The sequence below is a fragment of the Lates calcarifer genome, linkage group LG2 (assembly GCF_001640805.2).
Source record: "Lates calcarifer isolate ASB-BC8 linkage group LG2, TLL_Latcal_v3, whole genome shotgun sequence".
Taxonomy (NCBI): domain Eukaryota; kingdom Metazoa; phylum Chordata; class Actinopteri; family Centropomidae; genus Lates; species Lates calcarifer.
Genome location: NC_066834.1, coordinates 26,032,928 through 26,060,828, shown reverse-complemented (window position 1 = coordinate 26,060,828; position 27,901 = coordinate 26,032,928). Strand labels below are relative to the sequence as shown.

The following is a 27,901-nucleotide window of genomic DNA, read 5'->3' as shown; positions in this document are numbered from 1 at the left end:
CTACACCGCATTAACAGAAAGAGCTATTAAATATTTGTCATTTTAATGTTGTGAAAACTCGTACTGTGTGATTTAAATCAAATACATTTTATTGTAAAGACGAAGGACAGGAATGGAGCTTGAAAGGGCAAGGAATAGATGGAAGTAAAACAAAAATAGAGCTAAGTTGGCAACAACTTATTTCTTGACTAAGATAAAACAACACAAAGCAAAACAATAACTTCCCGGTTTAGGGCCCGAAACATCCATTTAAAACTGTTGCTCACGAATCTATTGCCATCCGGTACAGTGGGTGGCGGTAGACGTCTTTAATACGAGGTTCCGATCCATGAATACTGCCTACAACAAAGTAGTAGATGTGGTTTGTTCACAAGAACTGTTTGCAAATTGTAGATGAATGTAAGGCTATTAAGGTGAGTGACTAGTTTTATATCAGTTCATAGTCGTTTTACCTGAGGTAAAACTTGTCAGTCACTTTCATGGTTTCACGTCCTGGTTTGGAGAGGCGCATTATGCCAGCTGGCTGTGCCTGATGTTGGTGTATACAGGTTGCGCTGAATAATCTAAAACGTTCATTAAGATTCGTACATATCTAACTTTGAATGTTTTCTGCTTGTTGTGTCACGCAGTGTGATCTAATAATAAACAACGGCCGCTGCTTCCGTCGTTCCGGATTTTTGTGAGTGTGTTTGTTTACTAGCATGCTAACGTGATTCAAACGATGTCATGTTGCAGCTTGTTTGCTAGCAGCCTGTTAGCTTTAAGTTGTCATGTTAGCTCGCAGCTCATGTTGGGGTCTTCTGCATTATTAAAACATTTAACGATGTTGTTATGGCGGTTTAGCGTCATGTTTGCATGTTTGACGTTATTTTTAAAAATACTTAAATACTAGGTCTTCTGTGAAAACCTGGGCTGAACTATTAGGTTTATTGCAGTAACGTAAGGGGGAGGTACTGTTGTAAATGTAATGTTATCTCCGACACAGACAAACCCTCTAACGCCATAACGACATTACTGAGGAAGTGAGCTAATCTCTAATGTTCGAGGGATGTTTTGTTCCCGTTTCCGTGGCGACAGGCCTCCCTGAACGTTCCAGTACGGTCAGGTTACCCGTAAGCAAATGCAAATAATGAATGCGTTGTGAGGATGTCATTTGTCTACATGGTCAAACGCAAAAACGAAAGTGCGGCCTACTGGGTAGGGCCCAAATGCTTGACAACACTACCTCAGCGTTCCCCTCTTTCCTGCCACACAGCTGCCAAACCTCTTACATGCCTGTCAACCCTGGCATCAGTGCTGGAGACTCACCTCCTCAGGTAAAGGAAATCTACCCTGATAAATGTCACATCTTGATACTCCAGTAGACTTCTGATCCAATGAACTCAAGGGAGGTCTTTCCAGTGAGAGGACTACACCAACAATGACAGGTAATCATGGTACTTAATAACTTAATATGGTACTTAATAACTTTATAAGTAATTACAAAGCTTTTCATAGTCTGCTAAATCTGGGTTCCTCAAAGCTATATTTGTAAGAAGTATCTTCAAATCACAATCGCAATATTGTATGACTGTGAATGATCTTTCAGGTGGACCTCGGAAAACAAGAAAAGGGAAACCTAAGAAGACACAGGCAGAGAAAGTCTCCTCAGACACCGTTTCATCTCCAGTCACAGAGCAGTCAGATGCTGTGCCAGGCAGTGATTTGGCTACGGTCAGCCATTCTCTGGCAGGCTTCTCACCAAGTTCTCCAAAAAGAAGCAGGAAACAAACACAACAAGTCTGCCTGACCTCCACACCAGTACGCAGCTCCTCCATTGACAATCTGTCCAATATCTTAGAGTCCCCTCCTGGAGCAAAACAAGCAGAGCTTGAATACACCGAAGTCGTCACTCAATTAAAGGTGTTTGATCTTGTCTTTACTGATAAATATTTTTCTCTGCATCTTGAGCGCACTGATTTTTTTTAATCCTACACAGCTAGTGATATTCTTTAACTCCTTTAACATCTGTTCTGTTGTAGACGTCAGAGGTAGACTCCCCTTGCTCCAAATCAAAATCTCAAAGCAAATGCAAGAGCGGTCATGCTTCAAAGCCAAGACAAGTCCGACAGAGGAGGAAGAAGGAGCAAGTGCAGACCTGCAGTAAAACCAGTGGTCCACAGGCCAAGGGCCAGCGTGGCAGGAAGAGGAAGAAAGAGACAGGGGTTTCACAGGAGGATACCACTTCTCTGTCATCCATACGCTCTAGACCAAGATTTGAACTGGAGAAGCCCGATGCAGCAGAACAAGGTAGTATCTCCTCAGTGTTCATCTCATGCATGAGTCAACATGATGCTTTCAAGAAACTGCATTTTAGGACGTCATCACCTTTGCATTCCTAAGTTTAGTACATTGTGCACAACCATGAATGTTACAAAATCTGTCCTAAATATGTTGCATTCTGTGTGGATTTATTTTTGCTAGACTAGTAGCTACTGCTCATAGATAATCACACTTCTGTAAATCATTCTGGTGAGTAGAATTATCAATTCTAATTCTGTGTTTCCGCTATCCCTCTACACCCCCCACCTCCCAAAAAGACGAGTCTTTGCTGTCTTCAGATCTATCGATAGAGCTGAGTCACCATGAGGAACAGCTGCCATCTTTGTCTTTCCAAGAAGATGATGAAAGTGATATTGATGATGAGGAGGAGCTACCAAGTTTCTTGATGCAGAAGGACAAAAGTGAGAGAGACTGCAGTGACTGAAATGCAGACAACCCTTACGAGGACTAAATATGGCCTGGATTATGTGTGCATACTGTACGTCTTAAGTGGATTGCTTGTGCTCTTGTGTTTCAGAGCCCCCATCCATTACAGAAGGAGTGTTTGTATGGTGCAAATTTAGAAATTATCCATTCTGGCCTGCATTGGTGAGTACAAAGATCTGTGTGGATCACTGATTTCCACATGCCTCTATAAAAGTTTTAGATGGAACAATGCACAATTTCTTACCAAGATTTTTTCCTACATCCAGAGAATCAGCACTTCCTCACATTAGAGAAGTTTGAATCAGTGAATTTCAAGCCTTAATAGTTTAAAATGTTTTTCCTTGCAGGTAAAAAGTGTGAACCGTAAGCAGAAAAAAGCCAGCATCATATTCATTGATGATCCAATGATCGACACAAAGAAAGGGTAGGAAATAAGATGTTTTTTCTCTTTGTGGGTTACTGCATCTGTACTTTTAAAGTTTATATGATTGCATTAAGCCTGTGAGAATCCTTAGGCCATAGAGAGTCTCTGCTGATCTTGCTCAATCTTGGAGATGGCACTGGGCTTTTTGTGATCGCTAGCAGTTGTCTCAAAATGAGTTAAAATGAATGAAAGTCAGGTAGCCATCTTGTGCAACTAGATGTGGTAGTAAAAAGCTCTTTATAGTCTGATATGATATTATTAAACCTGACTGCACAAATCAAGGTATTTAAAATTGCTGGCATACAAATCATCAGGAACATAGTTTTTAGTTGCATGTTTGTGCTCTTTAAGGTTATCTGTGGCTTTGAAAACCATGAAGCCGTTTGACTGTGAAGAAGGGAAGGAACTGGTGGTAAGAACTGGTCATAAATTATACATGGTTTTCTGAAAACAATATTTTCCTGATACAGTGGCAGACTGTCTCTCTCTCTCTCTCATGTTGGTTCTTTCCTAGGATAAAGCCAAAGAAAAGTATGACGCTGCAATTGAGTGGTCCTTGGAACTCATATCAGACTACAGAATTCGGATTGGTAAGTATTATACTGATGCTTTTGTAGACAGAACCTATATTCTGTTTACATTAATTTTATGTAAACAGTGCTGTTCTGATACTGAAGAATTATTAGCAGTATTAATCCTGTTTTTGTCTTTGTAGCATGTGGCTCATTTTCTGGCTCCTTCATTGAGTACTTTGCTCATGGCATGAGTAAGTTTCATTGTATGACATTAATTAAAATAGAACCAGATATATAGTATTTGGCCACTTCAGCATACCTGCAGCCCTGCTTGCTCCTGATGATGCACCTTACTGTTGGTTTTTAACTATTCCAGGCTATCCAGTGAGGAGGAAGTACCCGCAGGCAGCTTCAGAGAGACTAACCATCACCAGCGACACAATGATGGAGGAGCCGAGTGATGATCATAAGGAGGACAGCTTTAATGAACAGCATGGGGAGGTTAGCAGGAGTTCAAAGAGGCTGCTGCCAGACCGGACTCATGCCGCCCACAACCGTGCCAATGAGAAGCTCGTGCATTTCATTGTCAAGCAGCGCATGGTGGAAGGACGACTTCTGGTATGATTAATGAAGCCTCTTGCATTGCTGTGTTGCTAATGTAGATCTTGGATTAAGCAAATACTTTTTCCATACAGTTCACTCTAGATTCGTATTAGTAAAGCTTCCTCTCAGAAACAGTTTGGTGTGCCCAGCAGTGGCCATTTTAGTTTGTGCACTGTGAAAAAGTCTTATTACCACTGGATGTTTAATATGCAAGTGCATTCCAGCTAGGTGTGACAGTGAATAACATTGTCAGTGTTGTGTTATCTGACAAGGTGAACCAGTTCTACATGTTGAGCTGTCACTGATGATTTGAATTAATCATTCAGATAAATTTCTTCCATGTCCCACTCATGTGTTTTTTTTCTATATATATAATTAGAAACACATTTTGATGTGTGAACCTCAAGTTGATGTGAAATGTGTGTGGTCAGATTATATCACTTTTTAGCATTTTTAGCCAGTAGAAATGGCTTGTATGAAATCAAGGTATTGAGGTTGAGGTTCTAAAACAACTGTTTACATTAGTCTGTTTACTGATAAAACCTACATCATGAAAACAACAACATACGAAACCCATAGTAACACAATTATTGGAAAGAGTATGGTTTATACATTAAGGTCAGTCATTAAAAGAAGAAGGAGGATCCTGGGAAGAATAAATTCACCCTTACTGTATCGCTGTCCTTACAGGCTGTGATCCGTGGGCAGCAGCAGTCCAGATGGCTTCGCTCCTTTCTGAGTGCCAATCGGAGACGGGTGGTGAACACATACCTGGAGGACGACCAGCAGTTGGACCAGGTCTACTTGTACCTAAATGAGCTCTATGCAACAGCCATGTCCACAGCTCCTGGCCTGTCAAAGGTGAAATCCATGGAACGTGTCCCCTTTGTCCTGGATGTGCTTCTTCCTGAGGTGGGCTTAGATTTTCATCAGCACTTATATTTGAGTTTTATTTTTGTTTTTTTTTTATCGTAGCCTGTGGTGTGTAGTGCAGGTTTTGTAATATTATTGTCTTTCTGTCCAGGCCATCATCCATGCCATAGCTGGGGTGGACAATGTCTCAGTGAAAAAGGCAGAGGAAAAGTATCTTAAAGGGAGATGTATAAGTAACAGGTAAGTGTTGAATGAGCAAAACCATTAAAGGAACCATTTTTATACCAAATACTGAATATGATCAGTGACTATATATTTTTCTTTTTTTCAGAGAAAGACAGGAGTTCGATTTGATGATTGAGCGGCAGATAATGAAAAAATCACAGCATCAGAACACTGCTTTTGCATTATTCTCTGACCCCATCAGTTAGAAGACTGAGTATTGTAAAAAAAGGAAAGTATTTTTGTATTGTTGTTGTTTTGTTGTTTGTTTTTGTTTTGTCTATGTGCCTTGCAATCCATGATAAATCACAGCACTTGGATTCACCTCTTTGCATTTTCTAACACACTGAACATGCAAGTAATGGATTTGAAAGCTGCTCAAAATGTGAAACAAAATGGATAGCTTTAAAATGTCAACAGAAATAATAATTTTGAAAAATGGTCTAATTGCCTAGCTTTAGTTCGTAACTGTGGGCAGTATATACACTGCCAGATTCCTTACATATCTCAGTCTTTTACATTGTTGACCTTTGTCTGTGGATCCTTTTGTGCTTATTTTATGAAAAATAAAAACAATCATAAATCATTTAGTCCAATAGCAAAGGATTTCACACATTAAAGAAGGGACCAGTTCCAAATAAAAAACAGACCTTTCAGTACAAGTCATCATCACAGCATACTACATTAGCCTAGCAGCACAGCCACTAGGGGGTCTCAGGACAGAAAATCAGCCACTGGGCTCCCTTTTGACATTCTGAAATGCTGTCAACCCATAAATTTATTCAGAAATCAGTGTATGTGCATGAAAAAGTGGCTGCACCTGACATCTGAAAGTGCCTAGAGTTATTAAAAAGGAATAGTTTTTTGCAGCAACATAAAACTAAAAATTCTTACGAGTCATACTTTGAATCTTTTGAGATGGTAGGCGCTGTTTATTAACTATTAACTCTGCAGAGCTACGCCAGAAGAAACAAACATGTTGATTTTTGTTTGACTGTTTATTTCATTTTTTGTGACATTGTGGTTATTTAACACAGAGTCCTTGCAATGTGCTGAACTTGTTGCATAACTTCCTTTTTCTCATATTTCTCATATAGTGCAACATGGAAGTGCCACTCTGTTAGATATTTTGAACACATTACTGTTACAATACTGTTTGTAACTTGTGAAAAACAAGAATATTAAATATCCAAAAGAAAATACATGAATATGTGAACTCAGGGGAATTGGTGCATAATGTCTTAATAAAAACTAAAGTCCTGTCCTACTTCCAGGTAGGCAAGGCTTCCTTTCCACAGTGCATCAGTGCATAGAGGCCTTGTTTCATTGATATCTCTGAAAAGCTGAAACATAGATGACAGTGGCTTTGCAATACAGAGCCATTATGTTTGTTGAGCAGCGGTGTAAGGACCACTACTGGGGGTGGACCTTCTGTACTAGGTTCTACATGTGCAAATTACTGCCACCTCCTATCTAGGTTATACTGTAATCTAACTTTATAGTCATAATGAAAGAGATGCAAATCCAAATAGTGTCTTATAAAATATACAAAACCTATTGTTGACATTTAAGCCTCATGAGACACTTGTGATTTTGGGCAGCAAGCAAGCAAAAAAATAAAATAACAATAAAAACAAAAAACGTGTAGAGGCAGGAGCAGTTTGAGGGTTATTCGATTAGCTGACATTTCAACAAGTTCACTAAACAAATAAGTACATAACAGGCCTAAATGTGACTACCTGCATTAGTACACTAGTTATACCCTAACTAACTGCAGCAAAGGCTCATAGGGCTATAGTCACCATAACCATACCATACCATGAAATTTAATTGTGAACAAATATTTAGATAACCCGCTAACTACTGTAGCAGGTGTTGCAGTTTTCTTTAGCGCGATAATAATTTCAAACAGAGGAGGGCAGTAATAAACCACCACCGCATCTCTTCTGTCAGACCCACGGACTGCGAAGAAGTGGCGCATGGAGCACTTTCCGATCGTGGAAGTGGCGCTCTGCTCTGTAGACGCCTGAAGTCAGGAGCATTTCGTGCTGGTCAGACAGCTGAAGCGTCCAGAGGGCTTCACGCGTGAGTTGTACTTTGAAAAGGAGCGGATTATGACACAGGAAAGAAGGAATCGGGAGATTCGTCAAGGAAAACCAAACATTCGTGGCTCTGATAAAGCCGTCACCATCCTCGGACAGGTAGTGTGCCGTTAACGGAGGTAGCAGCTAGCTGTACATTGCATCACGTTTTCCAGCGCAGTTGGCAGAGAGCTAACAGGGCTAGCTCTCTAAACTCCCATATGTCGGCTAAATCACCATAAAGATTTACAATGAGAACTTGACTTGACGCTGACGAAGATCAACTTAACGGTGATGTTGCCAGTAGCTACAAGCTAGTTTCGTATTACTAGACTACAGTGCGTGTTCGCTGTTGTATTTAAAGCTAGACCACCAAACTACCTTTACCTAGCTAAACTCACTGAATTAAGTAAAGACAAGACTCGTCGCTGACGACAAAGAACCTGTAATGTGATGTTGGCATCGATAAATGCCACTCCTAGCTGTCAGCGTTAACGCTAGCAAATGATGTACGTTAGCGAAAGTAGCAACGTTTCTCAGGCTAGTCTAGCTAGCCACCCTGACTGTGCTTTTAACTAGTTATCCTCGGATGGTTAAACTAACTTTATGGATAAATGTTAATCGGCGTCGTAGTTAATTTGTTGTTGCACTAATAACACAGTTTAACAGCTGACCGAACGCGAAACAAGGGGTATTTATTCCCCCAAATGCTCACGTACCTTAAGCTAGGTTAGCTACCTCAACTTTCACGGTGAGCTTGGATAAACTGTAATCCTGCGTGACCTTGCAAGCTAACTGGGTAGCCTGCTAATGTATCTCAGGGAAGTGTGTAAGATACCCACCAGCCCCTGTTCTTCACTAAATAACAGGAGCATATTTCAAATCTGTCATTACTGTGGTCTGTGTTTAGCAGCACTGTACATTACATTGTACAGAGAGAGTGATTGATTGTTTGTTTACATTATGTCAAGCTAGCTCAACGCTAACAAATGCAGCGGGTGAAGCTAATCTTTGCTCTGCACATGCTAACGAGCGAGCTAACATTAGCCAACTAGCTGACGTTTAAATATATATTATGTCTAAACCCTGTTTTCATATGTTCAACTATTACTTTTGGAAGCTGTGCTGGGTTGTAACAAGTTGTGAGCCTTACAAATGTTACAGGTTGTCACATACAAACCCTGTAAATATTGACACACGTGAGAGCTAGGAGTTTTATTTGACCAAGCTAGATTTATTTTAAGTAGCTCATTTGCATCTGTCAGTATGTCTGTAATAGTGTTGTGATGCTTTTAAGTGCATGGATTGGGCTTGGTTTGTTTATAGTTGCCATAATATGTCTACATGTTTCTTCTCATACCATGGCATGTGGCAGCGCAGTGACAGGCTCGTTGCGCGGGAGTTCACTTGAATCCACTGTGTTTTCTCATTGTGGTCACAGAGGGCAGTATTGTGTCCACTAAAACTGACAAATTTCCATTCAGGTTGAGTTGGCCTTGAACGTACCATTGTGTATACCCTACCGCTGGAGATAGCATTATCTTGTTGAACGGCATAAACATTCACAGACTTGAGTCAGTAATGGTAATAACATACCAAGAAAAGTAAGTAGACTTGAGAGAAGGTAAAACACAATGATACAGGTAACCGTGATAAAGTAATGACACAGAAGCAAATTTATTTCTAAAAAGTTTTAATATGTTTTCAGATGATACTGATAATGTGAGCTTAAGATGAAAAGTCAGGTCATTCCAAATTCATGGGGCCCTGTGGCACAAACTATGTCAAAGTAAACTTTGAAGCATACATGTATTTGTGACCGAAGAGACATGAAAGTTAAATATTACTTAAAACTGCTCAAACAGAAGACTCAAAACGTCACACCTAATTGATTACTGACCTCTGATTTCATCCAAGCTTCAGTAGTATTAAAGTTGTATTGCTGTTGTACTGGCATTGTCAGTCTGGAGAAGGAATTAAAAAGGACACTTTACTGGGCTCTCTGAGCAATGATTTGAACTTTGTTTTGCTCTAGCACTTTATCAGAACTTGCTGTCAGATCCCACATCTGCTAACAGATGTGTAGCACTATACCATGTGTTGATTTGAAAGCAAACTCAGTTGTAGCTCCAGTTGTCAGCAGGCATGCTGACAGCACATTTCCCGACAACTGGGGGTGCAACTGTGGTTTGAAAGAAAGACCTCTTTTGTACTATAAAACCCGACCGTGCAGATAAAGCCTGAAGTGGATTTATGGAGCTGGAAGGGTTCAGAGAGGGTGTTCCACAGGGTGTCATTTTAATGTATGAAAGTATGTAAGGTAGGGTGATGGTGGGAAATAATAATATTTTTCATCACGTAACTTCAGCCATAATGTCGCAGTGTTTGGGGGGTAACTATTAGGGAGGGGTAAATAGGCTACCTACTGTAACTAACATACTGTATGTCCTGTGTTGTTTACACAGTGAACAATGCATGACCTGACCGCCCAAGTCACCAGCAGCCTGCTGCCTTTCCCAGGAGTGACTGTAGATGCTCTGGGGGAAGATGAGATCACTTTAGACTCTGTTCTACATGGGAAGTTCACTGTTGGTAAGCCTATTTTTACTGATCAATGATTCCTATAAATGGATAGTTTCTTCCTTCCATCCTTGATTGGTTGATTGTTGAATGATTTGAACACATTGCCACCACTCTTTTCATAAGCAAAATAAACACATTGAACTATTTCTAACGCCCAGGAAGGGACCACAAGTCATTATTCATAATTTTTTAAACCATTAGAAACAGTTGATGCACCTTAAGTTATTTAAAAATTACCAAAGGTAATCTCTTGTCTGTTACTGGTGTTGGACCAGACAAATCAGCTTCAGATAGACATTACATATGCACTAGAGTTTTTTTGCATTTCCTGGCTGTATGTAGCAATATTTAGCTGTATGATCTTTGTTATATAAACAAACAAATACATTTGTAAGGTGTGTTAAACAATTAAACAAAGTAACATTGACCACAGAACAGTACAGTCTAACTGGAAGCAAGTCAGAGTGGAGTTCTCACTGAACCAGGCTGGCTTGGCTTTGACCTGGCTTTTAACCAACATAGAAGGATCAGCATATATGTGTGTGCAAATTACTAAGAAACATTCTTAATAAGTAATACCTTGTTTCAACAGCATAAACACAGAAGTCACTGCAGCATCATAAAGTGTGGCATAACTTAAAAAAGGTTGAATTTTGTGATGCTTAAAACTTGACTTAAATTAACACAAGGCTAAGTTTCAGCCTGGCTTGGCTGGTTTGTTGGTTCATGAGCTGTATGACAGAAAAAATTGAACCCACCCCAGTGAAGACCTTTGTGTAGATCACAACCTCCTAACCTTTCATTTCCTTTTCTGTGTCTGAAGGCCGCAGTGGCCTGGCGTGGCTGGCCTGTGGCCCCCATTTGGAGGTTGTCCATGCAGTGACAGGAGAACGTCTGTCTGCGTACTGCTTCAGTGGCGGAGGGGAGCACCCACCCAGTGTCCTTGCTGCCAGGGACTTCAGCTGGCTCAAACGGTCTGAGCTATTTCTTTATCTTTACCTGTTTATCATTCCTTAATGTGGATTGTAATCAGTGAAGTTTTTTTAAATGTATTAATGACTGCTGCGGAAAAATCAAATGTTAACTCATTCACTGTTTTAATCTTACTAGGTCTGGACTGCTGGTTGGCTTGGAGGAAGCAGAGGGCAGTGTGTTGTGTCTCTATGACTTAGGACTATCAAGGGTGGTGAAAGCTGTGGTTATACCAGGCAGGGTGAGTTGACGTGCACCAAGGTCCTTTTCACTCTTCACAAGACAAGAAAGTCTATCACAGCAAGATGACAGTCAACAGTAAATAGAGTGGTATACTAAAATTATGGTTTGGCAAATCATTAGAGTCAGGCAACACTAATTTATTCATTCTAATACAGAAAAAGATGATGTCTTTCTAGACAGAACAGTGTATCTACAGTATTACAAACTACAAGACCTGTTTAAAATATCCCACACAAAGCACAAAAACTTGAACATTATCTGTCTTTCTCTCATCTAGATTACAGCCATTGAGCCATTAGTTAGTTATGGTGGAGCGAGCACTTCGACGCAGCACCTCCACCAGAGTTTGCGCTGGTTCTTTGGCATAGCTGCCGTGGTAACAGATGTCGGTCATGTTCTGCTTGTGGACCTCTGTCTCGATGACCTGTCCTGCAGCCAAAGTGAACTAGAGGCTTCAGGTGAGGAGCTTGTTTGAGGATGGGCTGGGTTTCTAGGTGTTTTCTTTGTTTGTATTCTGTCCTTTACAAACTGTATGTGGGAGACCAGTTCCCTCTATTCTGTGCACCATGTGTTTTGAAAGCATGCTTTGGGAAAAATGATTTTATACAGACACCCACAGTTCTATTGTAGACTTTCCTGTTATAATGAATTAGTAAAGAAGTCTCTCTTTCTATTTACTTTCTGTTCCCAGACCTGCAGGTAGTGACAAAATCTCCTGCAGAGATCCCCAGGCTTAGAGAAGTCAGCACCAGACAGGGCAGACATCTTTGCCTCCAACTGAATGGACCTAGTGGAGTTGGAGCCACTGCTCTGCAGTACATCCCCAGGACCAACCAGTTGGCAGTGGGATTTTCTGATGGATACTTACAGTTGTGGAACATGAAGACTCTAAAGAAAGAGTGAGTTTTTGTTTTTCATGGCAAGTGGGGAGGATGGATAGAGAGTGTGTGGGTTTCCATCTTGCATAGCCATTATTACTATTTGTCATGTAGGGTTTTCCCAAAACAGAAATGTGTTACTGCTGACAAGACATTCTGTTTTACTTTTATTTGAACAGTACTTGATTCTATACTTCTTTTGAATTCATATTTTAAATTCTTTTCAAATGCAGATACCACTCCCAGTTAGAGGGTGGTGGGGTGGCTGTGTATGCCTTTACCTTCCAGGAGCCAGAGAATGACCCCAGGAATTGCTGCTACCTCTGGGCTGTCCAGTCTTCTCAGGACCTGTAAGTTTTACACATAACAAATACTCTCTCTGCTTCTTTGTTTGTTTTCTAAGCTCTTGTTTTTCCTCTACCTCCCCTCACTCTAATGCAGCGAGGGAGATACGGTCAGCCTCCGCCTGCTTCAACTGGCCTTCAGTGAAAGGAAGTGTCTGTCTTCTGGGAAGATCCTCTATGAGGTCTTTAGTGCATACAAGATTACAACAATATTTTCTTGGATTGATAAATCCTTTACAGTGGTAAAATGCATACTTCCTGTGCCCCTGCAAATGTGTTGTACATTTACCCTCTCCTTCTCTGTCTTCTCTCTGTCACTCAGGGTCTAGAGTACTGTGAGGAACGTTACAGTCAGGAGTTAAGTGGCACAGCTTTCCCTCTCAGGGCCCAGACCACCAACACCCGCCTGCTGAGTTGTCAGACCATTGAGAAATTCAGACCCCATCCTGACAGGGATGACAGCATGAATGAAGGTTAGCTTGGAAGATATGAGTATGTAGGGAGCTAATTTGTGCAGGTTTGCACCATTTTAAATAAATTTGAACGCTTTGTGCTTTGACATTTTCAGTGTTGGCATAGTCATGAAAAGGAATCTTGAAACGACTGTACTTTTGTGCGCTCTGATTAAAACTCATGCATAATGGAGTACAGGCACACTTTTTGTCTCTTTTTCTGTACTGAATCTACTTGCCCTTTTGTTTTTTCCTGCTATTTATTTTCTTAATCACGTCATCCACACCTCCTTCCATTTTCAGTTGCATCTCCAGACACCAGTGTGTCTATCTTCAGCTGGCAAGTCAAGGCCTATGGTCAGGGAACCCCAACTACCTACATCGGGGTTTTTGACATCAACCGCTGGTACCACGCACAAATGCCAGACTCTTTAAGGTAAGTGGAAACTGATTTTTATACTGTTAAAGAGAATTCTACTGTCAGTGTCATTTTTGCATGAAACTAATGTATCCAAAATACAAAGCATGACGAATAGAACACCTGAGGTCAGGGATGATGTTTGTTCTTTGATTTTTTGGTTGTTGACAAAAAGCAGTAACGTAGATAATAAAGAACTCCTTGCATCCTGTTATTAAAGGGTTACTGTTTGATTTACTGTGACACTGCATTTCACTTTTACTTGTGTGTTGTTGGCAGACTGGGGGAGTCTCTGCAAAATTGTCCCTACCTGGCAGTTTGGTCTCTGGACCCAGTGGTGCAGATGGTGTCTCCACATGCCCTCCTGGATGTGGTCATACATGACCGCAGCCTGAGCAGGGGCCTTCCCTTCACCTGTCCCCCACCAGAACAGTACTTCAACCCCACCACATACAACTTTGGTAAGTACAGATGCTGTATGGACCATCACCTTGATATAAAGTTATACTGGGAGACGATAAATATGTAACACCAAATTATCTCCCAGTTCCATGCCATGTTTTTTCCAGGCTTTGTGTGATTCTTTGGCCTCTTTGCATTGCTTGGGTATAAGTTTGTGAAGACATGCCTGGGTTTGTAGTTGAAATGTGATAAGGCTTATAGACTTTGTTTCTTCTTCCCCTTTTATGTTATAGATGCTACCTGCTTGCTCAACTCTGGAATTGTGCACTTAACCTGCTCTGGGTATCAGAAAGAGGCAAGTTTCTAGTGTTAATTTTTCTGTCATGTGCACCTCATGGTATTTAATCCAGTTGCTAATGATAAGTGGACATGTAACTGTATACAGACATGAAGGCTAATTTTAAACAGTTTTTGTTTTAGTTTTCATGGGTTTTCCTCTGTATTATGAGGATGTAGCCTTTTCCTTGTGTGTCCTTTATATATTGTTATTTGCTAAGGCTACACAATACTGTACCATTTAGGTAGAGTTGAATTATGTGAAGATGATTTGACTGAAAAATCTTTAACACGTCACCATCGTCATTAAAACCAGACCCTGAGCTTTTTGAAGAAAGCTGCTCCTTGTTCCAGTGACATCATCTCCACTAGCTACTCTCGCTGCCTCATGTCTGGCCTACTCTCATCTCGCCTGGCTGACACCCAGGCCTCCAGCCTCTCTCAGGTACACACTTGGCTGACGTCTTGGTCTGCAGAACCACTTGTGTACACATCCACGAAACCCATTCCTGTCATGTGACACAGTACACAAAACAGTTAATTGAATTAAACAGTCTTTATTCTGAGACGTGGATAATAATTTGATGTTGTCTTTCAGGAGGAGCAGCTGGATGCCATCTTGTCTACAGCGGTGGAGACCAGCTCCTTGGGACTGATCACCGGCTGTATCAAGCAGTGGACTGCAGAAGGTGAGGAGTCATGCTCAGAGTAACTGTCACACTATTTCTTTAACTGCTCACCCAAACCCTCTGCACCTATATGGTGAAGGTGTTCCCTCAGTGTTCTGTTTGGCTACATCTCACACATACATACACATAACACCTTAAATGTGTACTGCCCTCCATACAAGTCACAGCTTGTGGCCCTGAGGTCAGGTGTGATTCTTCAAACTCTGTTCTTCTTCATCAGAACAACCAGGCTCCGCACTGAACCTGCGTTACATCTTGGATTGGGCCTGGAACAAAGTAGTCCAGACCAAGGAGGAACTGGATGGCATCTGTAAGTTTGAATGTTTTCTTACTATAGATATATAAATAATGTTGTTTAGATAGGCCAGGATAGTTTTGTTGGATCCCTTTTTATTTTGCAGTCTTAACACAACTAAAAATGGTAGGATTTCTTCATAACAGTGGTCAAATTTGAGTTTATGAGGGGATATAATTATATTCATAAATTTTGTCCATTGTGCATAGTTGGACATCTGTACAAACATTATTTGCCAGAGCTAAATTTGCATAGATGATATCAGATATGTTTGCATAACCTGTTGGTAAGTAAATTTACCCATTGGGCTGTTACATTATTTATCCATGTCAAGGAGCAGGAAAAGTTTGCTTTGCCACTTTGCTTATAATGTAAATTACTCATGATTTAAGTGATGTAAGTTCCTCCTGTGAAACACCTTGTTTCTATGCTGTTTGCATGTTTGTTTCGTTGTATACATAAATTGATATTGTATATCTGTTTTTGCTTTGTGTATGTCTGTTTTGTAGGCGCGCCGCTGTTTGATAGCTCATCCAACTTCACAGACCCTCAGACTTTGCAGCTGCTACAACACAGCCAGAGACTGCTGGGTAACCTCAGCACCATCTTCCACTGTCTACTCAGTGAGGCTCAGGAGCTCACACAAAAAGGTGTAGTGTTCACACAGATACCTGTCGCATGCACAAGTGGTGTATTTTCCTGTGATGTTGGTTAAACCAGTTCAGGCAGCACATAAATACACTATGATTTAATTCCCATTTGTAATTAGCTGTAATGAAACACTCACTGCCTTTTCTCTTTTTTTTATCTCCTGATCTTTGATGTCAGTAAAATGTCTACCCCTCACACTTTATATGGCTTGATATACTTTTCAATTATAAGTCATTTTCCAGTGGTTTTCCATTTCTATCAGCTGAGAGGCGGTTGTGTTGTTTTGAGTCATTTGTTCTTGTTGAAAGGTTCTGGTTATATTTTTTTTGTTTTGTAGGTCTGGTGGGGCTGATAAACAAGAACATGGTGTCCAGTCTGATTTCGAAGTATGCTCAGGTGGTCCTCTGGTTCTGTCGTACTGGCTTACTTCCCGAGGGATCAGGTAAAGTGTTGCTGACATGGGAATGCATATCAATATACCAATATTACAAAACACATTTTCTCAATTAATGAAAAAACTACCATGAAATATTCATTAACTGGAAAGATTATGCACTACAGAGTGGGGGAACATTGGGGGGACTTTTGCACATCTCAGTATTCAGTATTATTTTTTTTCTCTGTCTAAGCTGGTTTTAACTGCTTTTCTCACCAGATGATGACGCTCTCCAAATCTCCAGGCCTTTCTACACCCACTCAGTTATCAGCAACTATTATACTATACGTAGAGAGGAGCTCACCAGGCTAGCAAAGTGAGTACTTTTTGCTCAGATGCAGATGAATTAAATCTTGCATCAATCCCAAATCTATGGCTGCAGTTATCCAAGATTTCCATTTTGTCTTTATTACTTTTTTCTCTAAAAAATTATGTTTACTTGTTCGTAATCTAGTGAGGTTTTTTTTTTTTTCTTGTATTGTACTTCTGTTTAGTCTTTAGTTAATAACCAGTAGAGAACCCCAAACAAGTCTTTTGTGTAGCACAACTTAAACTGGTGAAACCGAATAAAGTTATCTAATGCTAACACTCTCCTGGTGTCTTCTCAGGGGCAAGTGGTGTGCAGACTGCCTGATGATTGACGGTTTGGTTGGCCAATGTGGTGAACGCTTGACCAACCTATGGAAAAGGGATGAGGGTGGTACAGGGCACTATCCACCACCTACATTGCATGTAAGCATTTAAAATATATATTATACTTATTTTGGACCATCTGATTTATGTCAAGCTGAGTACACATTTACTGTTGCGACACTGTGAAGAACAGAATATTAATTGTGTATCTTTGATCCACAGGCCTTGTTGGACATTTATCTACTGGACAACATCGATGAAGCTACCAAACATTCAATTGTATCCTTCATAATATAATAACGCCCATTTCCCAAGTTATACCCAAGTCAGCCTCATGCATCTCCAATATTTTTCATAAATTCTGATATCACTATGTCAGCTATTAATTTCCATGATTTTTGCACCCATTATTGTGCATGTAACATAAAGGAATGGCAGAGACAAAAATCAGAGTTTTACAATTATGTAAAATAATAAATGTAACAACAACTCTTTTCTGTTGATTTATCCTGTAAAACATACCAGTTGCAAAACCTACTGCTTGTATGATTCTTGACCTGTTGTCTCAGGTGATTTACCTGTTGCTGGATGTCATGTACTCCTTCCCCAATAAGGAGGGAGCATCAGTGGAGTCTTTCCCCACAGCGTTTGCCATCCCTATTGGACTGGTGAAACTAGTACAAGGCCTCTGGCTGCTGGACCATCATGACCACCAGGTCAGTGAGAGCACTGAAGTATACATTTTATTTTCCCCTAAGAACTAAATACATGTATTACAGCCTCCTGCTTTTTTTACATGTCATTTTCTTCTCTGTCCTGATCAGAGTTCATTTGAGCTGCTCCTGCATCCAGCTGCCTCTCAGTGTCAGTTTGAGTGGCAGCACGAGCGCGTCCTGCAAGCTCTCATGTGCCAGGGCCAGCACACAGTGGCGCTACGATATTTTCATGTCACGAAGCCCCCAATTTCCTCCACCTCCCAGGCCAAACTCTGCCTGTCTGTACTGCTACACAACAGGTAAGAGCAAAGAGAGAGGACGTTGATGTACGCCCTGTAAAACTTGCCAATAGTGCTGAGGTTTGGAAACTGTGAAACATGGGGAAGAAAAAGTGCTTTTTGTTTTAGGAAACAAACATAATGGTGATTCAGTGCTAGCCTTTCACGTGTCTTACCCTGCCTTTGTTAACCAGCCGGTGTGTGCTTTTTCCAGGTGTCTCATAGAGGCATGGTCCTTACTTCGGCAGCACTCTAATCGACTCAACATGGGTGAGCTGCTGGGCTTCCTGTACGAGAGCTGCCAGGAGCTGGGTCTCATCAAGGAGCTGCTCAAACTGCCCCTGGGTCTTACTGAACAGGTTGGAGAAAGATGATTAAATTCCTTCCTTTTTGAAAAACCCAACCCCATTATTTAGATAAGTCAGTGCCTAAAACTCATTGTTCTTGGGTTCTTCGTTTCAGGAATGTTTGGAGAAGTTTCTCCAGGGTACAGGGGGTCTCCAAAACAGAGAACTACTGATGGTTCATTACCTTCAGCAGGCCAACTACATACCTGCTCTGCAGCTCAACCACAGCCTTAAAATGAATCTGGTGGTACGTTTGACACAGACACATTTAAAGTATTTATCACAGCATTATCTTGATGTAAGGTGATGCTGTGATATTTATTATATTAATTTAAGTGTTTCGAATTTTGCAACCACGTAATTATATAAAAATAAGATGCTTGAATCCCTTAAGATTACTAATCCTATTTTTTTTTTTTTCATCTTTGCTGCTAGAATGAGCGCGACCCAAAGCTTAAAGAACGAACCAACACCAGGAACGCTATATTGGATCAGTATGGCAAAGTTTTGCCCAGAGTCCAGAGGAAACTGGCAATGGAGAGAGCCAAGCCTTACCAGCACCCATATGCCATCCACAGAGAAGGTAAGGGGTTGCCTGACTTGACTTGACTCCATCCATCACAATTGAGCCTAATTTGAACATATTTTCACAGTGGGAAAAGTAGAATCAGAATGTTAATAAAAACATCTCAAATCACTTTCAGTTTCTCGGCCGCAGCCGTTGTCGACTATCACAAAGCGCTCTACCAGTGAGAAGGTGATGTCCAGGGCTGGATTTATCAACAATGTCTTGACCAAGATTGAGGAGGTGTGGTTAGGCAAAGGAGCAACACCACAGTCCTCCCCAGCCAAGAAGTGAGCACAGGATACCAAAATCGCATCTCAAAGCTAATTTGATTTTTATTATTCTCATTTATTTTTTGTTTTCTTACCTTTTTAAATTTGTTCTCACCAGAACCAAGCCAGCTGATACCCAGAGCCCGAGCCCCAGGCCCTCCTCTTCAGCCCTTCCTGATCCCTTCCTGGGAACTCCTATCACAATGACCTCCAAACGAAAGTCAAGGTACTTTCATAAGTCTGAAAGTGAAACATAACATATGTATCAATTTGAACACAAATGAAAACATTTGTGTAATAACTGAACATTTTTGTTCTTCTGGTGCAAGATAGTTACTTTAATCGCTCTTTTTGAATGTGGACACGTTTATCATGACCAAACTTCAGAATGAAAGCAGTTTGACTGTTGATGTCAAGTAAAATTGCTTAAATAGGCTAAAATAATTACATTTAGTTGAGAATCAGAGCAAGGCATCTCTTAAAGGGCATAGGTCAAATTTCCACAGCATCATTATACTACTATACTTTGAAAAATCTCACATTGACTGACATGAATCCTCTTTAATGTGACCCAGGCTGGTGGACTTGGTGGTTCACCCCTCCTGTCTGAGCCCTCAACCTCTTCTTAGCCCCCCCAGACCTCCCAGCTCCTGGGTTTCCCCAAAGAGCATCAGCAAAGCCCCTGAACTCAGTCTGCTGCAAACACCACAGGTTGTCAAAGTGAGTAGACAAATGTGATTTTTTTTTTTTTTAAATTGTTTTGAACATGTTAATAAAGTTCGTATTTGGTTGACAATTAATCCTGTTATGCAGACAATTATGCAATCCTGTTATTTATTTTCTTGATTATTGACTTTTGTGTGTTTTGCCCTCTTAGCGAGCTCGGGCCTTGGCTGCCTCTGGCCCAGTGTTCTCAGCCTTCACTCCCCAATCCATCCTCCGCAGCAGCCTCAGGCCTACACCTGTTGCCACCCCTTCTGCCTCTCCAGGGCGCTCCATCACCCCTCCACTCCGCAGCAAGGAGAGCCGCATCACTTTCATCGAAGAGTCTCCTGAACCAGAGAAGGGCATCCGATGGACCAATGGGGTAAGATCAAGTGCCAGATGTTGTGTTGACTCCGAGAAGCCACGTCATACACAGAAAACAACAAAAAAATTCTTACATTGCTTTTGAGCCACTAACTAATTTGTGCTTAGCACTATTACCTCTTTATTTTTTTCTTGATGTATGTTTAGCAAGTCAGTTTGATTCTTGTCTTTGTAATAAAATGTGTCTTTCAATCCTCTCTGGAACTATTTTCCTCTCTAGATGGCAGCAGACAGTGAGATTAGCTTGCTGACCAGAGGCTCCACGCTGTCCAAGGCCACAGGTAAATCCTGGTCTTCACAGCCTGCTGAGGAGGAAGAGGATGCAGATGAGGAAAGGGAACAACCGCATGTGAAGTTCTTGCCTCCTGAAGGTGGTATTCCCTCACCGCACCTGAGATGCTCTGAGAGTGAGTCGTCCTCCATCCATGAAGAAACCAGACCATCAGATGCAACGCAAGCACGACTTACCCTGAGCTTTGACACCAGTCAAACATCTGTCCAGTCAACAGACACCACCTTAGAGTTCTATGATGCACCTCTATCAGGAGACCAGGAAATAGAGGAGGGGCACACAGCTACAGAGAAAGATGAGGAGGTAGTGACACTGAACATCAAAGCCCTAACTGAAAAGGAGGATCCAGAGGAAAAGACTTCACAAACCACTGAGGAAATCCCTGTTCTCACATCAGAAAATAGAGAGAAGGAAGAAGATGAGGTGAAGGAGGAGGACAAAACATTTGAAGACGTGATGGAGTTTGGCCTTGAACAGGAGGCTAAAAATGAGGGAGAAGTTCAGTCTGAAAAAGAGGATGAACAGGATGTTGAGTCAAGTAGCAAACAAGAAGATGCTGCAACTCTTGACCAAGAGGAGACCCCTAGTCACAGTCAAGGTAATCCATTTGCAGAATTTGCTCTATGTGTTTCTCTGTGACTTATTATTAGAGGTGGATTGTTTCACCCCTGTACTGCACAGCACCGAAATCTGAAGGTGTGTGAAAATATTCATGTGTTTTGTCACACTTCTCTTAAACATTGTTTGACACATTTTGTATGCCACTAGTTTGTAATCAGGTAACTGAGAGCACAGATTCTGGCACAGAGGTCGAATCTCAGGATCAACCAGCGGAAGCCACTGAACAGGACGTCCAGTCGAAGGTCACAAAGTCCACTGAGCAACTTAAACCACCTGAGACCACAGAACCAACAAATGAACCAGAGGAGGATCTGGAACAGTCGACGGGTAAATCCAACCCCAAATTTATACATTTATGTTGTCAAAAGTTCAAAGATATGACCACCTGATAGTAAACAAGACAGTTGTGATTCAGTATATACACAGCACGATGAGGGAATGATGAAACAAGCAGATTCAGAAAACAAACCGTTAATGTTACTGTGAACACACATAGCTTTTCTGGAACTCTGTCAGCATAGGATTAAACATTATATTACTCAGCCATACCAAGGTTATAATGATTCATTTCATACTAAGAGTAACTCACTTCTGTTTTATCAGAAGTAAAATGATAAATGTTGTTTTCAGTTTCCTGGTCTGTGTTGTTTGCAATAGTGAAATTACATGCTGTTGTTAGCAGTTTGGTTGACACTGACATGGTACTGATGGTGATTTGGTTACTGTTACATGTATGTGGGAAAAATGATAACGACTTGTTTTTGCGTTATTTGCCAGCAGATCTGACAGAATTTGTGCAGCAACGACTGTTTGGCAGCGATCTGTCTCCTCCTCTCACCCGCTCAGGAATCCACAGTGCATCACGGACGGAGGTGTCTTTCAACAGGCATGTACCTTTTCTGTAAATGTGATCATTTGTTTTAAAGTTCTGTTTTATAATGCTGTTTTTTTCCTTTACTTTACTTCAGCTTCTTATCTGGTCATTGTTTTGTTTGTAGCAAGTTATAAATAGCTATCACTTCATTCCCTTCTCCCAGTGAGTCACCAGGTGAAGTTGAAGAGGAGGAGGAGCAGGCAGCTGCTGAAGCGCCCCCAGTTTTCACCATCCAGAAATCTACCGCCTCTGTGACATCCTCCGAGCCAACTGGCACAGACTCGCACTGTGAGGAAGACTGTACACACATGCACATTAACACTGATGCTCCCTATATTACAGTGCAATTTTTACTCTGACACTTTTCCTCACCTACCTGCACTTCTCTGCTTTGTTTTTTTGTTTTGTTTTTTTATCTCATAGCTGTTGTGAGTGTAAACGATAGTGAAGAACTTTCCAGCCCTGTGTCTGAGGAAGAAGAAGAAGAAGAAGAAGAAGAAGATGATGATGATGAGGAGGAGTCTGATCAAGCTGAGGAGGATGAAGAAGAAGAAGAAGAAGAAGAAGAAGGAGAGGAGGAGGAGGAGGAAGACTCTGGTAGTGAGGTGGAGATCATTGAGGAGGTGCAGGGCAATGGGAGGCTCCCACCCCTCCAACCCAGTTCAGTCTTTGTTCAACAGGGACAAACTCACTTCCTGCCAAGTCTGTCAGAGGAGGAGGCTGCTGTGTTCTCTCTGGTCGCACCCGGTGCAGAGATGAAGGTAGCCAACTTTGAACTATTATATAGACTCATTATATAGAAAATAAACAATTGTAATGACCATTTAAGTATTTTTTTAAAGGAAAAATGCCAAACATTTCCTGATTCCAGCTTCTTTAATGTTCAAATTCGCTTCTTTTCTTTGTTCTATTGTCTATTGCAAACTTTCCATAAACCACTTTCTGCTGCTTTGTAGACTAAATAATTCAGTGATTAATTTCCAAAAAATCAACAAACAACCCTTTTGCGTTTGCTCCCTCACAGATAGTGGAGGAGGACATGGAGGGCGAGGTGGTGATGGTGAGACTTGGGGCCGATGAAGGGGCGATGGAGGCAGTGGAAGATGAGGAGCAAGGATCATCATACATGGAGCTCAAACCCTCTACCACTCTCCTGGTGCCTCTGGAGCTGATGGAGGGCCAACACGGCCTGGTCGGGAGCGCCGAGCTGGACCTTCCTGACATTCAGCAGACGGTTGTGACGGACGACCTGAGGACCGAATCTCACGGCAGCTTCTCTCTGATGCTGGATATGGATGAGGATGGGGTTAAAGATGAAGACATACTGCCATGTCCTCTGGAGAATGATCTGCAACCCTCCGGTCTTTCCATCCAGCCTCCAGTAGAGGAGGCTAGTGAGGAGCTTATGGTCAAACCTGAGGTTATTCTTTTGGGCGTAGACGACCAGGATACTCCCTTGTTTGGAGAAGTCTTACAGGATGACCAGAGGAAAGAGTTGGACATCGTGGATGGAACAGAGGTAGATGGACTGACAGAACCAGAACCTGTAAACCTCCAAACTGACACAGAACAGACTGAAAACGCTGGGACATGCCAGGAGACAGAAGGTGCCAGTGAGCAGAAGGTTTCTGATTTAGTACCGCTTGCTGAAGATCAGGAACCTGCAGCTCCTTCTAAACCAACTCCAGCAGAAGAACTCCCAGTGGTTGCAGATGACGAAGACTCTGTGGCAAAGGAAGATGCTGCTGATGAGGAGCTGGGAGAGGAGGAAGATAAACCAACACCCGCTGAGGACCAGGAACAGCCTGAAGAAAATGGGCCCATTAAAATAGATGCTGAAATTGTGCCTAGTGCAGAGACTGTGCCTGCTGTGGAGGAGCAGTTGCAGGACCACAGAGCCTTAGTAGAGACAGAAGAGGATAACATGGAAGAAACTACGAAAGAGAAGGAAACAAGGAGGAGTACTAGGGGAAGACTGAGACAAGATAAAGGTGCTGAAGGGAAATCCGTGAAGCAGGTCTCGAGCTCAAATAGTGAGCCAGAGGAACAGCCTGTACCAGAGACCCCCACCTCTCAGAAGAAGAAGGCTCCTTCCACCCCAACACGGAGGACCACGAGAGGGAAGAGGAACGTTACTTTTGTGTCTCCGCTCCTGGAGGAAGCAGAGGAGTCAGAGGAGGGGGTGAAAGCAGACAAGGCAGAGACGAACTCTCTGGAGGTCCCTGCCTCACCTAGACGTACACCCAGGAAAACTAAATGGGTCAGAGAAGTCCAAGCCAGCACACCTCGAAGAAGTACCCGCAGAGCTCAGCCGGAACCCCATAGAGACGAGGTTGAGGACAACGATACCATAGTTGCATCGACCTCCAAGATCTCTTCTCCAGCCAGACGACGGGGTCCCCAGAGGACCAGCCAGAGGACACGGACTGGCAGTGAGGAGGTGTCTGCAGCCACAGAGGCTGAAGTCAAAGAGGAGGAGGAAGATGAAGAGGAGGAAGTCACACATATGAAAGCTGGTCGACGAACAGGCTCCAAGACTCCCACACCTGCCAAACGCAAGACCGCTCAGGGAAGCACTCCTAGGAGGTCCACCCGACGGATATTGAATAGCAGCGAGGTGGAGTCGGCGCCATTGGAGATCTTGAAAGAGGAGAAGGAACAGGATGAAGTCTTCGCTCCCTCCTTCAAACGCAGCTCCAGGAGGGTGAAGACGGAACCGTCAGAGACACAGCTGGACCTGCTGGAGGAGGACGAGGACAAGAAACTGCAACTTTCCAGCCCTGGCAGGACGACTCGGCAGTCCAACCGAATTACCCTGAATGTTTATCCACAGGTAAGGATTGAATTTAAAAAAATGTTTATTTAAATATTGATTGATGTTATTTATCTCATTAACACGCCAACAGTATAAAGCAAGATCATCTCATTCATCATCTGTTGTTTTAAACTGCTTCTGTTTGACATTTAACTGTCAAGTGACTTTTATCTTAGTGATGTTTGAGACTATAGACAGAATATTTTTTACCTCACTATATAATTTTCATTTTTTACCATTGACTGTCATGCATGAGTCACACACTATTCCCTGCTGGAAAATCGGATCCATCCATTATTGATCATTGATGACATTTAACACTCTACTAGGTGAAACTGGTTCCTGTATCACTTCCTCAGAGTGCAAAAAAGACAAGACGAGACATGATCGCTGAGAACATAAAGGAAAGTGAGGATCTGCTCGAGTCTGAACTGAACAGCAACTCCCGTCGACCAACTAGGAGCAAACTCTGGAACCACCCTGAGGAGGACCTTCCCTTGCTGGACTCTCCGCTGGAGGTGGATTCTGAAACCCCTGTCGCAGACGCCCTCATCAAGAGACTCCAGGATGAGGAGGAGAAGCAGGAAGGTGTGTAATAAGACTGTCTGGTAATGAAAATAGTAAATGATAAAATCAGAGTTGCTTTGGTGTGTGGAGAAAGAATTGTAGTAGAAGTGTAATGTCTTTTTTAAATTAAAGGAGGAGTAGTTGTCTCCAAGATGGTGAGAACTAGCAAGAGGAGTACGAAGTCATCCACGGAACAGGATCACTCGCAGCCTCCTGCAAAAGACAGCCCGGTCCCTGACCCCAAAGAGGACGAGTCCAGTCCAGGCGAGCATTCATTCATCTATTCCCCTTCACGACGAAGAACAAGAGGTGAGCTGAGTATCCGTTTGCCCATATGTCCGTTTATTCATTTGTCCATAATGATTTTAACTCTCGTATCTGTGTGTCTGTGCGTCAGCCCGTAGAGCAGAGTCTCCCGGTCCAAGTGAAGAGCCTGCAGCACCTGCCACTCGCAGCAGGAGAAGAGTCAACAAAGAGGTTTCTCCTCAGGTGAGTGCCTCTGGAGTTGTGTTTATGTGCAAATTGGTTGCAGAAGAACAACTGCAGTGTCCTTTTTTTTTTCTTTTTTTTTTTTAAATTACTTTGTTTTCCAGCTGTTCACTAATTTGGTTGGTGCATTTGATTTTTATACCCTCGTTTATTTGTAGTCATGAAGCTGTCTTTTGTCCATTACCAGCCTTTGAAACAGGATGTTTGACACAGCATAGACCAAAAAGTGTCTTCACTGCTCTTTTGAAACGCATTTTCATTTTTTGACGTTGCCCTTTTTGTTTTGTTTTTTTTACCCAGGATGCAGTTGCTTCAGAAGATCACATGGAAGTGGAGAAAGCCGCAGGTGTTTCTAAAACCAGAAAAACAGGCAAACGAACGGCCAAGTAAGAATGAAAAAAAAAAAAAAAAAAAAAAATCATCTTGTTACACAAGCTGTTTGAGATGCTTTTTTCCAACATTTCTTTCCCTGTATTTTCTCCATCTTTAGATCCAAAGGCGTCTCAGAACCGCCTCCCATGGCAGAGGTGGACCTGATCTCGCCTCTGCCCAGCCCGGCCGATCAGCTCCCACGAGCGCTGAAGAGGATTAAAGACGGAGAGGCCCCGACCTCAAGCATGAACCTTCGACGTAAACGTATAATGGACACCGTTTTCACAAAGCCTGTCACCCGGAGGAAGAAACTATAAGGAGGTTGGTGGTTGTTTTAACCAGCGAACCTCAAGATCTGAACCACACTTAAGCGAAGAGCTGTCAAAATAAAAATGTTTTCCTTGAAACTCACGATGGATCTGTTTCCTCAAATGCCTCACAGAGCTGAAGTTGTCTTTGTATATTGACTTCCCTGTAGGACAATAAAATAAAAGCAATGAGAGGACTATATTTTTGGAGTTTACACGTCCCGCTCGTACTAACTTGATTTCACTTAGTATTGTATCCGTGGCCATTTTGTGATGCTCCTTGTAATCCGCTTAATTCTCTGGGCACAGAATGGCACAAAGGAATGCAATCAGTGTGGGTTTTCAGAAGCTCCCGTTAATAAAACCAGAGACTGAACTGAACTTGCCTCTGATAAAGAGGTTTTATTTACATTCTCTTTTATTTTAAGGTTTTTTTTTTGTTGTTGTTTACTTTTAAGATTTCGAGGCCTGCTGTTTTTTCTATTTAAGAAGAAAAGCAACCAACCCAGTGGAGATGAAACATTTCCACTTCTAAATTTGTATATAGTCTTTTGCTATGTTCCAAATAAAGTTAATAAATAAATCCTAAAGAATTATGTTCATTTTTAAGTTTTATGTGTCTCACCTAATCAGACTGCCTATGCCATAGTCTTACAATTTCAGTTGATTTGGGACGTTTTCTGTGAAAGAGGCACAGACTTGTACACTATTGCCAACAGAATTGGACTGTTTTTGTATTGTCATTGGGATGTTATATATTGTGAAAGAAGGGGAAAAAAGACTTGCACAGCGTTTGGAACTTGTTTTGGGAGTTGTTAATAGGCTTGTTTAGTTAAATTTATGGCAACCACCATCTGACACATAGGCTATTTTCTGATGAATGTATGTAGAATGTCCTATTTTTGATGACTGCTCTTTGATAAATATGGCAAAGCTTGAATACCTCTCTACCTCTGGTGTTGACTGACTGTCTCAATTCAATTTCTCCAGTACATGTGTAATTTCGGGTGTGTGGATGGAGTGACTGTATCACAAAGCCTTTTTCTTTTGGTCTGACTGAGGTGTGCAGTCAACCACTTGAAAGGAGCTGCAAGCCTCTAATTATCCTTCACAAATAGCTGAGACCTTATCCTGTTGGTGCCTCAGAAACATGACAGCCAACAAAGGCCGGCAGCTTACAGTTCGAAAAGGAACTTCTTCAGTGTCCGGTCAACTTATGGCTCATATCAGCAATGTGGCTTTTAGGGTGAAGTTTGAATTCAGACAAAGTCGCTGAGATGTTGACATAAATGTATAAGTAAACATGTAACTGTCCTGTGTAAATGTGACTCTCCTGTTTCCAAGAGCGCTGTCTCTGCTTAATAATTTAAAGTGGTGGACAAGGTGAAAGTGAAACCAGCCTGATCTCCACTGCTCCACTTCATTAAAGAAATCACCAGGGGAAAAAGTAAATTATAAGCATATTATCACTTCCCATACTGAATTCTCATGATCTCCA

General features: G+C 41.8%; 2 protein-coding genes across 6 annotated transcripts; both read left to right on the top strand.

Moving 5' to 3' along the window:
• Positions 1 to 271: 271 nt before the first annotated feature.
• LOC108876954 (PWWP domain-containing DNA repair factor 3B) lies at positions 272 to 6,685 on the top strand. Of its 2 annotated transcripts, XM_018666807.2 has the most exons (15): positions 283 to 413; positions 630 to 679; positions 1,256 to 1,427; positions 1,589 to 1,902; positions 2,022 to 2,289; positions 2,580 to 2,723; positions 2,840 to 2,910; positions 3,096 to 3,172; positions 3,524 to 3,584; positions 3,687 to 3,762; positions 3,888 to 3,938; positions 4,064 to 4,305; positions 4,981 to 5,202; positions 5,315 to 5,403; positions 5,495 to 6,685. In XM_018666807.2, exons 3-15 carry the CDS (start codon positions 1,421 to 1,423, stop codon positions 5,592 to 5,594), a joined length of 1,722 nt encoding a protein of 573 aa, XP_018522323.1. In that variant the 5' UTR covers positions 283 to 413; positions 630 to 679; positions 1,256 to 1,420; the 3' UTR covers positions 5,595 to 6,685. The 2 variants fall into 2 exon arrangements, with proteins under 2 accessions (XP_018522324.1, XP_018522323.1); XM_018666808.2 differs by lacking the exon at positions 630 to 679 and having other exon boundaries at positions 272 to 413.
• A 641-nt stretch (positions 6,686 to 7,326) lies between these two features.
• On the top strand, positions 7,327 to 27,353 carry ahctf1 (AT hook containing transcription factor 1). Of its 4 annotated transcripts, none has more exons than XM_018666805.2 (40): positions 7,327 to 7,586; positions 9,932 to 10,058; positions 10,873 to 11,023; positions 11,160 to 11,262; positions 11,542 to 11,722; positions 11,956 to 12,163; positions 12,376 to 12,492; positions 12,584 to 12,668; positions 12,809 to 12,959; positions 13,242 to 13,374; positions 13,636 to 13,817; positions 14,052 to 14,113; positions 14,411 to 14,539; positions 14,693 to 14,783; positions 15,004 to 15,093; positions 15,588 to 15,728; positions 16,067 to 16,171; positions 16,385 to 16,481; positions 16,774 to 16,897; positions 17,021 to 17,077; positions 17,368 to 17,514; positions 17,623 to 17,813; positions 18,007 to 18,151; positions 18,255 to 18,386; positions 18,575 to 18,722; positions 18,844 to 18,994; positions 19,095 to 19,202; positions 19,552 to 19,696; positions 19,854 to 20,063; positions 20,286 to 20,955; positions 21,126 to 21,305; positions 21,759 to 21,864; positions 22,016 to 22,140; positions 22,276 to 22,613; positions 22,877 to 24,685; positions 24,997 to 25,255; positions 25,367 to 25,543; positions 25,632 to 25,723; positions 26,024 to 26,109; positions 26,214 to 27,353. In XM_018666805.2, the coding sequence occupies exons 2-40, from the start codon at positions 9,938 to 9,940 to the stop codon at positions 26,410 to 26,412; spliced, it is 7,746 nt and encodes a 2,581-aa protein (XP_018522321.1). In that variant the 5' UTR covers positions 7,327 to 7,586; positions 9,932 to 9,937; the 3' UTR covers positions 26,413 to 27,353. The 4 variants fall into 4 exon arrangements, with proteins under 4 accessions (XP_018522321.1, XP_018522322.1, XP_018522319.1 ...); XM_018666806.2 differs by having other exon boundaries at positions 21,756 to 21,864; positions 25,027 to 25,255; XM_018666803.2 differs by having other exon boundaries at positions 21,756 to 21,864.
• The last annotated feature ends 548 nt before the right edge of the window (positions 27,354 to 27,901 follow it).